The 15,936-nt window shown below is 50.3% G+C and overlaps 1 protein-coding gene across 1 annotated transcript; it reads left to right on the top strand.

The window, feature by feature from the left end:
* Positions 1-1,997: 1,997 nt before the first annotated feature.
* On the top strand, positions 1,998-15,566 carry ISX (intestine specific homeobox). The gene is made up of 4 exons (XM_063115633.1): positions 1,998-2,265; positions 12,567-12,718; positions 14,535-14,651; positions 15,327-15,566. Exons 1-4 carry the CDS (start codon positions 1,998-2,000, stop codon positions 15,564-15,566), a joined length of 777 nt encoding a protein of 258 aa, XP_062971703.1.
* The last annotated feature ends 370 nt before the right edge of the window (positions 15,567-15,936 follow it).

The following is a 15,936-nucleotide window of genomic DNA, read 5'->3' as shown; positions in this document are numbered from 1 at the left end:
TCTAGGCAGGTCATATGCTCCTCCCAGCCACAGGATACAAACAGAAGCTCTGTTAGCCACGTCCACTCTGACTCATTAAAATTCCCTCTCTCGCTCTCCCCTCTTCCACAGACAACTTGGAGCCTGTTCTTGGAGGATGGCGGCATCACAGTTTAGAAGGGACCCATGTCCCCGAATGAATGTCCAACTGCATTAGACTATGACAGGGGTGAGCAGTTAAGCTCTGAGATTTGAGGGTTTACTTGTTACTGCAGCAGAGCCTAGTGTCCCCTAACTAAACTGAAGATCCTGACATTTCCAAGGGGCACAGTTCCTAAGACAGGACATCTTTACCTATTTCCCATCCCAGAGTGAGTCCCTCTCTCTCCTGACTCACCCTCCTCAGGGAGCGGGGACCAGCCTTCTCCATCCCCACCTCCTTGTGAGAAGGTCTGGATTCTAACACCCAGATTCACATTCACAGTCTCTGCCAGGGTATCCATCGCTCTTGTACAAGTTGGTTCCTTGTGGCCAGCATGGAACTCCCCAGGGGAGTGCTTAGATCAGACCCTGCCATCACGTCCACTGCATCCCCTTGGTCTGTGCCTCAGTTTCCCCACACATACCATAAGGGCCTAAGAAGGCCTTTCCTGCTCTGATATCTGCAAGCTAATGAAAGCACATCTGAAAGGGGTGGTGCAGCCAACATCCAGCCCACTGCACCTGCCCAGCCTCCACTTATTCATGACCGTGAACTGCCATCGCTGAGTAAACGCATGTTATTGAGCCTGAGCACACTTCCCGGACGTCCTGCTCCCACCTTCCCTTCTCCTGCTTGGATCTGGCCAATTTCCCAGCACACCCCTCCCCAGAGCGTCCCATATCCGTCCTTCAGACCCCCACTGCCTCCGGCCCCTTTTCCACCCTGACACCTGCGTCTAGGCCTTAAGCAGGGTGGAGAGTTTCTTCTCTTATCAGCCATTTTACTGCCCCCTCCTCCTTGGTTACACAGTAATTTGGAGCAGAATTCCTGGCAAGAACAGACTGTCAGCTCCCAGCCAACAGTTTATGGGACAGAGAGAAAAGGTCCCTTCGGTGCTATCTCAGAGACAGGTAAGAGGGTGCAGGCAGGAAAGAAGTGAAAGGACTACAAGAGGGAGGGGAAGGTACCCCCGGCCAGGTGGCCGAGGAGAGAGGACTGGACATGCGAAGTGTGGTCTGGGAGACAAGGACAGAAGAAAGCCAGGGCTGGTCCAGAGATGCCTGAGAAGGATCAGACCCCACAGCCCCAACCCAGAGAAGAGACAGGCCTGGCAGTGACCCAACGAGCCCCTTCCTCAGCCTCCACCTGCAGGACAGCAGAAGCACTGACACTCTAGAAGGCACATTCTGGAGTCTGCCAGCAGCAGACTTGAAGGAAGTCCAGAGGGGCTTCTGGGAAGACCTCTCAAGCTGCAGTGTGGCCCAGGACTGACTTAGCCACCTAGGGCCCAAGGGTGGCATTCCAACCTCCCAGAGGCTGGCCAGAGCCAGCAGGAAAGGGCCACAAGGCAGAGAAAAAGGGCAAAGGTGGACACACTGCCTCCAGAGCTCCTCAGAGGCAGACGCCTTCTTTCTTCCACCCCTGACCGTTTTTCCCTATTTTCTTTGTTCCCAACTGGGCGGTTACCTTCAGGACCCTGGCCTAGGCTGGTGATTGTGAAAGCAGTTGCCTCCGAGAAGACCCTTCTCTGGAAGACTGAACCCCAACTTGGCAATGGGGGTTCCTTTGACGTCAAGCTGGAGAGGACTGTGAGCCTGTGGGCATAGGATCCGGCACCTTCCAGCTCTTCCATTGGGATCTGCCTCCTTGATCCAGGAGGTTTTGAAGTGGCCCATGGAAATCCCTGTGGAGACGGAATCATGCTTGGATAATCTGACAGGAAGTTCCCTGTTCTCCACCTCTGTGTGCTCTCTTGATCCCCAGAGGTCCCCAGGAGGAAGTACGCTGCCATCCACTGGCCTTTTCCTGGGCACACATGGAGCCCCCCACAGTGGCCCTCCTCACAGCCACCCACAGCATGTGCCACAGTGAGCCCTGCTGTCCACAGGATGTAGAGAGGAAGAGCCTGGGATGCTGCGAGGCCCCAAAGGAGCCGCGCCTGTCCTTTTCCATCGAGGAGATCCTGAAGAGGCCCACTAAGAGGACTGCCGTAGTCAAGCCAGAAGGCACAGGTGGAGTGGGCACTAGGCAAGCCACAGCCACAGGCTCCCGGCTGGAAAAGCCCCCACAGGACCAGCCCCAGGGTAAGTGTCTCCTGATCTTTTCTTTCCACTCCCTGGACTCCAGCTGGGCCCAGGCAGAGAGATGGCTGTGCCGTCCATACCAACAGAACAGAGGGTTATAAAATTCAGAGAGATGCCAGGCTCTGGGTTGCCTTAGACACCTTTCAATCTAGCCCAGAACTGTGGTTTTCCAGATGCGAACACCAAAGCTCAATTAGTTGCAGAAGGCAGAGGCCGGGGCTTGTTCCTGTAACTAGGCCACAGCTAAGAATGCTAGTGACCTTCCATTCAGCACTGATGATGGACTCGGCATGGTACTTTAATTTCAGTAGAAAGGCATGATTACCATAACTGGACAGATGAGGAAACTCATCTGAGAAAGAGAAGAGGTGAACAGTGTTACGTAGCTAGTAAGCCACAACCAAGATCAGGACCTGCCACTGGCTGCCCCAAACCCCTGCTGAGTCTGCACATTCTTCCCTTCCTAAGCTGAGTTCAGTCTGCACAGCTTCTAGTGGCTGAAGCTTTGCCCGGGGTCTGCCCACCCTGATCGCCCTCCCCAAGCTGGTGGCCACCCCAAGGCATGTCCTTGAATACCAGTGACCAGACAGATTTCAGGGCCCTTCTGGAGAGTCAGCACGAGGAGAGGAGAGGCAGCGTTAGGGGACTGCGGTGGACACGCACCCCCTGCTGACAGGCAGGAACCCAGAGTGTGGGTCTCAGCTCTGCGCTGCTCTGCCATGTGACCTCAGAGCAGCTTTCCTTCCTCTGGCCTGACAGTGGCTGGTGGCAGAAAGAAGGTCACGCTTTCTAGGCCTCCACTGAAGATACTGGCATGTCCCATGTCAGCTAACCTGCTGGCCCCCAGAGCAGACTCCAGCATGAACTAGCCACATAGCGGTCATAACGTTGGGTCGTGCCCTGTGGCTCTCACAATACTTTCATGGCCATTTTCTCACTGCATGGTCACATCCGTGAGCCCCATCTTATAGACAATGAACCCAAGAAGAGAAGAGAAATCACTCGCAAGAACTACGTGAGTCGTTAGCACTAGAATCGAACCCTAGATTATTCCTGCACACAGTTTAAAGTTTAAATCCATACATCTCCCACTCTCCTGCAATTCAGCATTTCCAAAAGCTCAGCGAAGGTCCTACTGACAGTTTTCAAGATAGCTTTTTGGGGGGCACGCAGACAGCGATTATTTATGTCAATAGTTCAGTAATTAACTTCTACACTAGCCTTCCATTTATGATGAAAGATACTAGTAATCCATTTATGGTCATCATATGAAATTTTCTTTTAAAATAAACGTTTTTACATGAGAAAGACAAAAAAAAGTCTATTTCGGCAGTTCTAAGCAAATCATAACACAGATGCGAGGTCACCTGTCAGAAACCACAGAGGTCACCTGCGGAAATTGCATGCGAGCTGGAGTCCATGAAACATGCTGCGTAAAGAGCGCAGGGATTTAAGAAACCTGCCCTCTGAGCCCAGATCTGGCACCTATTCACAGGAGGTCCCCAGGCGAGTCACTTCCCTCTCTGGGTCGCAGTTTCCCCACCTGTAACATGAAAGAGCAGAGCCAGAGCATTCTTAGGTCCCTCCCAGCTCTGACACGCCATGACTGATTCAACAGCAAACTAGTTGCTGGGAAACCTTGGAGGACTGCCTCATAGTCATTCTCCATGGCAGAATCTTCCTCCCTGAGGAACGAGCAGTCGCCATGCCAGGTCTGGCAGGAGCAGCGTGACTGGGAGGCGGACCCTCTCCCCACCCCACACCTCTCCCTGCCCTCACAGGAGCCCCCAGCCCAGCCCTGTCGTGTTGCTGCTGATGATGCCTGTCCTCTGTCCCTTCCCTCATTCAGGACCCTCAGCAGGAAAGGGCAACAAAACCAGAAAAAGCAATGCCTTTCCTGGCCCAACAATAGCAATGGAGGAATAAATTCCTCTTCGTCTCCACTTGACATGTAAAGGGCTGCGTGGAGTGGCTGACTGGCATCACCTCCACACGTCAGTCACCTGAGGAGTGTGTTAAAATGCAGCAAGCCAGGCCTGGCATCCAAGACTCTAGGTCTAGGGGAGAGCCCAGGAATCTGCATTCTAACAAGCTCTCCCAAATGATTCTGAGGTTGGTGGTCCAATGACCACTCTTGGGAAAGTCTGAAGCTCAGGGAGGGAAGGTGGCTTGTTCCAAGCTACAGAGCCAGCTCGTGCAAGAGCTAGGACCAGGCCAGTTGCCCAGGCTCCAAGGCCAGTGCAGTGCTCTGCCTGCTTTGTTTCATGGCGGGGACCAAGACTGCTCCCCACATCCTACTCTTGTGGGGACCCTCGTGATCTATGGGTTGGACCCTCCCCAGTCTTGAGTGAATGGCAAATCCAAGAGGGTCTCCCTAGCTGGAAGGATGCTGAGCCCAGCTGCCCTCTCTCTCTTCCCAGGAAAGGCAAGACCCCTGAAACCCTATTTTCTTGTGTGTTCAAGAGCCATTACATTCATTCAGTGGGTAACTGCCGAGTTCTCACTTAGGCCAGGCTGGAGGCTGGGGAGGGAAAGGTGCGTGAGACCAGCATAGTGACCGTCCACCTGCAGTGGGCATGGTCAGCAGCAGTAACAGTCCCTGGCACCACCATCTTGGGGTGTCATTGACTTCGCCCATCATGTCTGGTGGAGCTGATCAGCGGGACCACGGAATCCTTGGCATTTGAGGAATATCCTATAGCAGGGGTCAGCAAAGTTTTTCTGCCAAGTGCCACATGGTCGTTTTAAGCTCTGATGGCCAGATGGTCTCTGTCACAATTACTCAACTCTACGGTCAGGGCTGAAGATCATCTGCAGATGATGTGTAAAGGAATAGGTATATTTATGTGCCCATAAAGCTTTATTTAAAACGGCAGGCGGCAGGCTAGATTTGGCCCTCATGCTGTAGTTCATCAACCCGTGCCCCTAACTCATTAGTGTGGCATTCAAAGTCCTTCACGCACTGACTTTCTCGTCCCCAGGCTCCTCTCCCATCACACACTGTCGGCCCTCGAGGCGCATGAAGCTACCCTCCAACCTCCAAACCCTTCCTGCTCTTCAGAGGCCGCCGCACCCTTGCTGGTCAGCGGCCACGGCTCCTCCTGCCCCTTCTTTCTCCTCTTCCTCCTCTTTTCCCTGCATTTGTTTCCCATAGTTGTCATAACAAATCACCACAAACTGAGTGGCTTAAAACACAGCCATCTATTCTCTTACAGTTCATTCTGGAGGCCAGAAGCCCAAAATCCAGACATGAGCGAGATCGGTTCCGTCTGCAGGTTCCAAGGGAGCGTGGGCTCTGGGCCCCTCGCCTGGCTTCTCACTCCGAGGCCTTCTTTGGCACGTGGACGCATCACTCCAGTGACTGTCCCCATCTTCACACACATGGCCTTCCCCTCCGGGTCTGTGTGTGCGTGTCAAATCCCTCTCTCCTTTCATTTATAAGGACACCAGTCATGAGATTTGGGACCCACCCTAAATTCAGGATGATCTCATCTCAAAAGCCTTAACTTAATTATATCTACAAACACCCTATTTTCAAATAAGGTCACATTCATAGCAGTTCCCGGGGTTAGGATTTGGACATATCTGGGGGTTGGGGGAGCACCGTTCTACCCACTACTCCTTCCTCTTGCTCCTTTCTCTTCCCTGCCCCTCTCCTCCTCCTCCCCTGCATTGCTCTGCTCTGCTCCGGGCACGGGCAGAGGCTGCCCTGACTCAGGCTGCAGCCCAGCCTGTGACGTATCCCATCACCCTGGGATTAACAGCTCTGGCTCTCAGCCAGGTAGACCCAGGGCTCCCATCAGAGTAGACAGGAGCAGGGTATGAAAACGTGGAGCTCAAAGCTTGTACTTCTCCCAGGATAAATGTGGTTTGGTTTCCTTCCAATGGACCCTGTCTCTCAATCCCTGCCACCAGAGCCACAAACTGACCTGTAACCTGGCTCGGGGGCACCTGGCGGCTGATTCTAGAACAGAGAAAATGGCTCAATCTTAGGCGCTGTGGAAGTACAAGAAAGTAGAGGCATCACGTCTCCCAATACAAAAACACTATATCAGTGTGGATTCCCCCCAAAAAAGCAGACCCTGGGGAAAGGATGTGAGCACAAGTAGCTGATTTGGGATGCGCAAGGAACACCAGCAGGAAGGCAACAGATAAACGTGTGTCATTAAGCCAGTGACCCTGTGGGTAACTGAAGCTCAAATCCTTTGGGAAATGGAGCACGTATATTCCTCAGAAATATCCAGGGCTTGGCCCATAAAGACAAATCCTGGAGGTACGAAGTTGAGCTGGAGCACGGAAATGTCTGGGGGATGCGAGCCAGGCACTGGCAACATCTGCTGTGATCATAGGACCCAGAATGTCAGAGCTAGGACAAGTCTGAACGTGCAGAGGAGGAGGCTGCAAGTGTCAGCTCTAACTTAAATTTGATTTATCCATTGTATTCTTTATCCAGGCATACAACAAATAGCTACTGAATATCTACTGAGTGCCAGGCATATCTATTGCATGACAATCATCCCAAAACTTAGTGATTTCAAATAACAATAAATATTTATTATCCCACTCAGTTTCTGTGGATTAGGAATTTGAGAGTGACTTAACTGGGTAGTTCAGGTTCAGGGCCCTCATAAGATTGCAGTAAAGGAACTGTGTAGGGCTGCAGTCATGCGAAGGCGGGACTGGAATAAAAGATCCGCTTCCCACGTGGCTCACGTGCTGGTACATGGTGCAGCTGCTGGTGGGAGGCCTCAGTTCCTCCCCGTGCAGGGGTCTCCACGTGCAGCTTGGGAGTCCTCACAAAATGGCAGATGGCTTCTCTCAGAGTGTGACCAAGAGGGAGAGAGCCAGAGGAAGCTGCGTCCTTTCATGACCTTGCCTCAGAAATCACATCGTGTCACTTGCACTGCAATCCACTTAGTAGAGATGAGTCACTAAGCTGGGCCCACATGAGCACAGCCCTGCCCTCTGTAGTCTAGCAGGGGAGACAGATAGCCATCCGAGAACCAGGAATGGAAATACAGTCACAACGGAGATGAGTGCTGGGGACAGGGGAACATGATGCTCTGAGGGCCTATTCCAGGGGAGAGTTGGTCTGTCAGGGAGGTTGGGGATAGCTTCCCAGGGAAGGGGATGGTTGAGCTGCAATATGATGGCCTGAGCATGGTGAGAGGGGGAGGGCAGCCCACACAGGGGAAGCCCAAGGGCATGGACCGACTGGTAGACAGAGATGTTCTCAGAGGAGGTCTGTACTAGCCCATTTCTGTTGCTTATAACAAAAGACACAGAATTGGGCGATTTATAAAGAAGACAAAATTTATTGCTCACAGTTTCTGAGGCTGGGAAATTTAAAGTCCATCTGGTGGTAGCAACAGTGACCCAGGGGTCTCACATTGCAAGACAGTGGAGGCAGAGAAAGCAAGCTTCTCATTCACTCTTTCTAAAGCCCTCAGAACCATGCCCCTGACCACCATTATTAACCCATTCACTACTGCACAGTCCTACAATCCAATCACCTCTTCAAGGCTCCACCTCTCAATTACCATAATAGGATTTCCCACCCTCTTGACAGTCAAAGTGGAGGTCAAGTTTCTAATGCATAAAACTTGGGGGACACAATTCAAGCTTCACGGAGTTTGGCGGGGGGAATAATTCAATCCACTACAAGGTCTGGGAGATAGAAAGGGGCCAACCCACACTGAGCCTTGTAGGTCACAGTAGAGATTTTTATTTTTGCTTTTTCATTTCAAGAGGAATGAAGAAACATGTTAGGGCTTCAGGCAGGAAAGGGTACAATGGCCAATATTAGTAAGAACCCTTTGGTTCCAATTGATAAAAACTGTCATAGGTTGGCTAAAATAGAGAGGGAAATGTATTGCCTTAGAGGAAATTAAGAAATAGCACGAGGGAGCTATAGGAAGTCTATGGCCTGACCAAAGAGAGTGGCCAGCGCAGGTCAGCCTGGGGAGATTCCTGGCAGCACCCCACCTTCGTGTGACAGGAGGCGTCCTCAGCCTGCAGGAGGGCTCCAAAGGGTGTCCTGGAGCTCCTCCTTGAGGAACCCACTGCATTCGGAAGACAAGGAAAAGGCCCATTTCCAGAGACTTCCCCAGTGACAACCCCCCACCACCCCACCCCCACCCCTGGCCTTTAGCTGCACAGCCCGGGCCAATTAGCAGAAGGCAAAGAAGGAGGGAGCCGAGCTCAGAAAAACAACGGTCTATAATTAGGAAGCCTAATCACCTGTGTAAATTGTGTATTTCTTATGATCGATGTGCTAAACGGCTCAGGTTTAATTAAGTTCTGCTGACTCGTTCTCTTTGAAGACCTACTGAAGTGTGATTCACAGCTCGCACAATTAATAACAGGGAGAGGAGCAACTTGAAAGGGGTGGCACTTCCTTGCCACCTCCATCCCCCTCTCCCCGCCGCCCCCACGTGCCCACTCCCAGGGTGCCCTTGGCTGGCCACACTGGGTGGGCTGGGCTGTGACCACCTGCTTCTTGGCTTCTCTGCCAAGAACCTGCTAGGGAGATGCTGGGCCTGGAGGGAACTCAAGGATTTTTTCACTCCCAATCCAATGCTCCTTCTAGAATGACCCATCCTGCCTCAGAAAATGGGGCCTAATGTACCCATTGTCCTTTCTGGGCAGGGGCTCAGAATATCCCGGCTCTTCCTGGTGACTGACAATCCCATCCTGTGCACGGGCATGTCCATCGATGAGCTCGTGTTTCCAGCCTCTTGTCTAATGAGGTTCCTTCTGCCACCTTCTCTGCTCCACATCCCACTTGCGTTGTTCTGCTTCTCGCTCTCGTAACCGGCTGTGGCCTGTAACCCAAGCGTCAGCCTTCCTGGCCCCCTCGCAGCCTCCTCCTGCATATGGTGGGAAAGCTGAAGGGTTGACCTTTATCCTTCCTGAGCCATCCCTTCAGACACTTCTCTTCCCTACCCCACCCTGCCCTGTGACCCACGGTCAGGTTGACTCTGCTCTGAGTCACCACCTAAGCTCCTGGGCACCATTCCCTCCCAGGACATCCTCCATCTCCCAGGCTTCAGCAGTAAGGTGAGTGTAGGGCAGCCCGGCCTTCCTCTTGCCTTCCTTACACTTTCAGTGTCCCCCAAGACCATCAAAGTCGGTGCTATATCTGTCAGATACTTTTGTTCCTAGAGACTTCTGAAAATTAGAGGAAATTGCAATGCAGGGAGAAACTTTAAGTTAGAAACAGAATATGCTTTATTTTGTTTAATTTAAATAGCCACATGTAGTCAGACAGTGCAGCTCTAAAGAGTTAAACCTTTCAAAAGTTACAGCTTAGATCCTAACCTCGTTTCCCTGACTCCAGGTTCAAGTCTATTTGTCTCTCCCAAAATTGCTCTCGGCCTTCTGCTTGGGTGTCTCCAGTCATAAGTCAGGGAGCCTCAACCACTGGGAATGATCTCGGCTCTGAGATCCTTCTTCTTCAGTCTGAAATAACATCCAGAGAAAGGCTGTATGAGGACAGTGCTGACTGTTGACATCCCAAGAACCTACAGTCAATCTGAGGTGAGGGGTTTTGGCAACCTGAGTCCCACAGGCTAGTCCATTTGGAGCTCAGCCTCCATTTCCCATCAGTGTGAATTTTAGGCAGCCCTGTTTATTCTTGGAGAAGTCACTAGAGCTGTTAGACACACACACCAAGCACCATCATCATCACCATCTCTCAAGGACAAACACTTATCCTGAGAATGTATAGCTCATAGCTAATGAGAAAAAAATATTTTTCTAAGCAGACTGTAATTTGCCAGGCAGCCCCCTCTCCATGAAGTCAGCCGTCAAGTTATTATGCAGAATGGGCTTTAGATCTTTTGCTTCTGCAACCCTACCTCCAAATCATGTTCTTCCAGTCCTGCTCAGAATATGGAAAAGCTATATATACCTTAATAGCTGTTCCCTTAGTTACACAAGTGGAAGGTTTGAAATAATTATTTTATTAAGGAGTCTATTCTTAGTTATAAATCCTTCTTTTCCTGAGTTTCCTTCTGAAGGAAATGGAGGAGTGGCTTGTTTTGGTTATAATCTACCTTCTATTCCTAAACCTCTGTTCTCCAGGTACTTTTGTGTCCTGTATCCTGGTTCTATATCCTACATTCACTCTAGTACATTCACTCCACAGTTCCATATTCTCAGGAAAATCTCAACTCTATGCTGTTTGCCCAGCCAACCTGGAATCTTCCCTTCTGTCAACTTTTTTGCAACTTCCTATAGAACCACATTAAACCATTTACTATCATCTAAAATGCAGACCAAATGATGAATGAATGGGTTAATGCGATACCATCAAGCATGGCTTATTCATCTCGCACTCCTGCAGACAGGTCCTCTTGCCTGTTAAATGCTGGGTGCACAGAAGACATTCACTAAATTATTGGCAATGGATTAACACTGCCTTTTATCTCTACATCAATCTGATTGGCTTCAGCTCTATCTCTTAAACACACCACCAGCTCTAATCATAGAATAAATATCTCTTTAAAAACAAAAAAGATTTAAAAAGCAGTGTGACTTGGGGAGGAGGAGGGGGTAGAGGAGAGATAGAAATCAGACTCCTACCAAAGGTGGTTCACAAGCCAATAGCTTACTCTAGTGGGCAAGAATGTTTAAAACCTTGCTGTCCTACTCCAAGAAGCTTCCAACAGTCAGCAAACGTGAGCAAAAGAACTTTGAAGGTATAAAAAAGGATTAACAACCAATGTGAAGTGTGGTAGGGAGGAGCAAGACTGAAAGCAAACCATGAATGCTCATTTCTGTAACAGAGGCAGCTGGGCCTGGTGGATTCCAGTAGAGGAAATCTCAGGCAAGCCTGAGGCAAGGTCTTTTACACCATTCAGCCTCCACCTGAAACGAAAGAGGATTGTGGAATATCAGGGTGGATTTGGCCTTGGTGACTTGATCATTCAACCCCTCTTTTTCCGCCATTCTACAGATGGGGAGACTGAGGCCCAGAGGGTGAATAAAATGTGGCCCAAGTTGTAAAGTGAATCCAGGAACAGAGCTCAGGTCTTCTGATGTCCAGCTCAGTGGGTTTTCTACCGTCCAATGATAGCAGGATCGATAATAAGTTCACACACATAGTTAATCTCTTTAGTTATTAAACAATCACAAATGCAATCCGTTTTTCACTGAGTGTCTACTCCAATTCATAGTTTGTGGTGGTTTTACCTCTCTTATTTAGGAAAAAAGAAAGTGGGCTGGGAATTAGGAGACCTCAGGTGGAGCTCAGATTCCACTATCCTATCTGACATGTGACCTCTGACATTGTACAAAATTTCTGACAAATCATGTAAAAGTGAATACAGAGCCTCAATTTCACATTTACTCATTTAGAGCAAATATTTATTAAGCTCCCACTAGGTGCCAGTTACTCAACCAGTCTAAGACACAATCTCTGTCCTCCAGGAGTTCACAGTGTAGACAGAGGACAGCAGGCAAGCATGGGTCCCCTTGCATTGAAGGCTTTGAGTCCTTGGAGCAAGTGTGAGTGTCCCTGGGACAGGAGATACCTAGGTTCTCCATCATTTTCTGAGACTAGATTTTTCTTATAGGAATGAGGAAGAAATTAGGAGAGGCATGGTAGTCAACTAGAATGGTGGGGATTCCATTTTCCCCAAAAGCAAAGGTGGTTTGGGGAGGGGAGTTGTGTCTATTCGACAACTCCTACCATCACATCGTGTAGACTGTCTGTTCCAAGTGAGACTAGAATTGCAACCCTGTCCTCAGAAGTCCATGGTCAGGAGAACTAACCTACCAGCATGTGCTTTGGTCCTTCCTCCAACGTCCACTGTCACTTGGCTCCATCCAGGAGCTGAGGGCAATGCTGGTTGATTCTTCTAATAAAACTTTACTGAGGGCCGGCCCGTGGCTCCCTTGGGAGAGTGTGGTGCTGACAACACCAAGTCAAGGGTTAAGATCCCCTTACTGGTCACCTTTTTAAAAAAAAAACTTTACTTAAAAACAGAAACTAGTTTGCTGTCACCTGTTGTACATGAAGGGCAGTGGCTGAAGGCATCTGAGCAGCAGAAAGGCACAATCCCAGAGGATTTTTTAAGAAGCTCACTTGGCCTCACTGTCCAGGGGGAGGGGAGGGATCAGCCTAGAGGCAGGGGTTTTAGGAAAGAAAATATTTTGAAGCTCCAAGCCAGAGGAGCCAAGGGCCAAGATTCAGTAGTGGCAGCAGGGGTTGAAAAGATAGAACAAGGCAACACAAAAGCCTCACTGAGGTGCTGACACCAGGGCCACTGGCCCAACTTGGACCCTCTTCCATGCAGAAGAGAGAAAGAGCAAGCGGAGGGTTCGAACCACCTTCACCACGGAGCAGCTGCATGAGCTGGAGAAGATCTTCCACTTTACCCACTACCCAGATGTCCACATTCGCAGCCAGCTGGCAGCCAGGATCAACCTCCCAGAAGCTCGGGTGCAGGTACAGCTGTCCCTGCCCTCATCCCTCAGCCTCGATGCACTGGGGACCAGGGTGAGGCACAATATGCAGCCTGGGCCCCTCTTGGCTGCCCCATCTGAAACTTTCCATTGGCTTTATCCCATGAGCACAGTTGTACTGGCCAAATATATTTTCTAGGAAATGAGGTCACCTTAGTTGCAAGATGGTTTCTCTCCTTTAAGCGGGAAAATGGAGCTCCATCGGGGATCGCCATTGATCTCTGCTTCTGTGCCCTTACTCCCTGCTTGGTCACGTTCCAGAACATCATTCACCACGCAGCCTCATTCACAAAATAGTTCCTTGGCAATCTAGACCAGGGGTCAACATACTTTTTCTGTAAAGGGGCAGATGGTAGCAACTTTAGGCTTTGCGGAGTACACGGTCACTGTCACAGAAACCATTCAGTGCTGCCATGGTAACACAAGAGCAGCCACAGACAATATGTAAACAAATGAGCATGGTGGTGTTCCAATAAAACTTTAACTATGAACACAGCAAGTCGAATTTTGTATAATCTGCCAGAGTCACAAAATATTATTCTTTTTTTTTTATGTTTTTCCCCAATCATTTAAAAATGTGGAAACCACTTTTAGCTCATGGCCCATTCAAAAGCAGGTGGAAGGTCAAATTTAGCCTGCAGATTTAACTCCCCCACATTTGCCAGCCCTGATCTAGACCACATGGGTATCACTTTTGGAGGAAGCACAGAGAAGAAGAAGGAAGCCTGGATCCATGGTGAGAGACCTGGTTTAAACACCAACAGCCTAATCAATCATCTGTAATCTCTTCACCCCAGACTGTCTATTGCTTCATCTATGGTTAGAAATACAGTAGCTCCTGGTCACTCACCAGGGGTACATCCTGTGCTGTCCACACATCCCCAATTTTGTCAGTAGCACTCAAGCACATGAAGTTCTACCAAATCTAATTGTGGCCCTGTTGGCACTCTCTCTAAAACAGTTTTCTAAATCATTCTTTTATTTTTCATATATATATTTTAAACAAATCCATGGACTTATTCTAATTCAAAATCTGAACCAGGGCCCAGGTCAGCATTGCTCTTTATTTTATCCAACCTTTTTTTCTTTGGCAAAAGGCCACCCATCCTAGACTTCTCCCTTTTTTCTTCCCATTTGGAATATGGCACCAGCTAAGTGTGTAGCACCTGCTTCTGCTGTAAAGCCCAGAATTCACCAGCTCCTCAGCAGAATTACCAAGCACAGATGGCTGCATGTCAGGGACCATCAGGGCACTCATAAATACAGGGAGCTGCCAGTGTTCAACCTGTAGATGCCAAGGGGCCCTCAGGGATTGCAAACTGGTGTTCTGCTGGTGAGAAACAGCCCACAAATGGGTTTTATTTGGTCTGCACAGTACTTTAAAACTCAGAAGCTTTCATATAAAAATCAGGATTTCCACCTTGGAAACTGGATAAACCTGCAACACTGTGCTCACATTTCCACATGGTGGCTGTTGTCAAGAGCTGAGAAGCTGCCCTGTTAGACTCTGTTCACCACCAACTTCCCCCCACACCCCCCCCACAATCCCCCACCCCCAGATTATAGGGCACCCAGCTGCTCACTCACGCATATTCCCCTGCCCTGTAGGTGTTGAAGGTTGCAACCGTGGTCCCCTCTCAGAAGGCTGACCTCCAAATCCAAAGAAATTCTGGATGGTGTGGAGCTTTATAAACTATAAAGTGCCAGTCCCTTGGGAAGTGTCATTATTATGCATTTGGGGAGAAGTACTAGAAGGAGAAAACCTCTTATTTATCTCCATCCTTACTCCCTAACCACAGATCTGGTTCCAGAATCAGCGAGCCAAGTGGCGGAAGCAGGAGAAGATGGGTAGCCTCGGCGCTCTGCAGCAGCTGAGTGAGGCTGACTTGGCCCAGCCCTCAAATCTGGATGTGGCTGTAAGTGGTGGCTGAGTCATCAAGGGGGCAGGAGGGTTCCGTTGTCTGGGAACATCCCAGCCAGACCCAGAGGTGCGGACACATCTTGGAGGCTCAGTCTACAGTAGAAAGTGCGAGGGAAGCTTAGAGACAGCATGGGGGCAAGGAGGAGCCTGGAAAACAGTAGGGCCTGGGACAAGGGTCTGGTCTCTCTCCATCCCCATGTCCTCCTCCCCTCTGTGACAATCATAGTGCCTCTCCTTTCACCAGAGAGTGGTTTGGATTGTTTGTGCAAAACTTCACAGTTTACAAAACGGGGTCACAGAGTGAAGTTCAGTACACGCAGATGGAACACATAGGCTCTGGAATTTTTTGCTAATGCAGAAAATGGGCTCTGAGAAGCAAAGTGACTTTGCCACGTGAAATGATTGCTGCAAGTGCTGGGATTAGGACCAAGTGTCCTGGCCCCCACGCCATGCACTTCTCCCCACCTACGGTGACCAACCATCCAGGTTTGCATGAGTCCACACAGGACTTTCAATGCTAAACCCAGAAAGTCCTGGGCAAAGCAGGACAAGTTGGTCACGCTACCCACCCTCAACTGCCCACATCCTGGGGGGAAGGCTGGAAAGCTGCAGGGACAGCCCAGGGTAAAGCCTAGGACTCACTTCTCTCTCCTGACCTCTCATATGACAGGGCCCCATGCTGATGCCCACTGCTCTGCACAGGCTGGCTCCCTCCATGGGCTATTATCCTCCTGCTCAAGGTCAGCTGGCCTCTGCCTGGTTCCCTGCCTGGATCACCCTCCTCCCCCAGTACCCATTGGACATGCAGCCTCACTGGGGCCCTGTCATCCAGCAGACCTGTGTCCCTGCCCTCCACTTCCTTCCACCTCCGCACCCCAAATGGGGCAGTGTCTGTGCCACTCCAACATAGGGACCGGACGTCCTCTCCCCAAACAAGCCACTCTCCTCCCCAGGTGAAGGCAGGTGGTAGATGGTGCCTTGGGCCGCTGGGGGTGGGGAATCAATCTCACAGTCAAAAGATGGCTCACAAGCCAGGAAGCTATGCTGTGCATGCCGTGGGAGGCCACACTGGACTCAGCAGCAGGATGAACACTAAAGGATGGCCCTCGTCTCACCTGCCCACAGTTGCTCTCCTGAATCAAGGGTCAGGCTGGATATCTCAGGATGAGCTCTGGAACAGGGAAGTCATCCTTTTGCACCTGTGCTTCCTCTAATTGGCTGTGTGACCTCTGGCTGGTCACTTACCCCCTCTGGACCTCATCTGTAACATGAGGCATGGA

This window comes from Cynocephalus volans, chromosome 12 (assembly GCF_027409185.1).
Source record: "Cynocephalus volans isolate mCynVol1 chromosome 12, mCynVol1.pri, whole genome shotgun sequence".
Lineage (NCBI taxonomy): Eukaryota > Metazoa > Chordata > Mammalia > Dermoptera > Cynocephalidae > Cynocephalus > Cynocephalus volans.
The sequence above is the reverse complement of the archived record's forward strand: the minus strand, read 5'-3'. Positions and strand labels throughout refer to the sequence as shown.

Bases quoted from the DNA above. Each gene is read 5' to 3' on its own strand.
- ISX (XM_063115633.1), top strand. From the start codon at position 1,998: ATGGAGCCCCCCACAGTGGCCCTCCTCACAGCCACCCACAGCATGTGC. The intron at 12,719-14,534 runs GTACAGCTGTCC...CCCTAACCACAG, and splicing joins TCCCAGAAGCTCGGGTGCAG to ATCTGGTTCCAGAATCAGCG. The intron at 14,652-15,326 runs GTAAGTGGTGGC...CTCATATGACAG, and splicing joins CCTCAAATCTGGATGTGGCT to GGCCCCATGCTGATGCCCAC.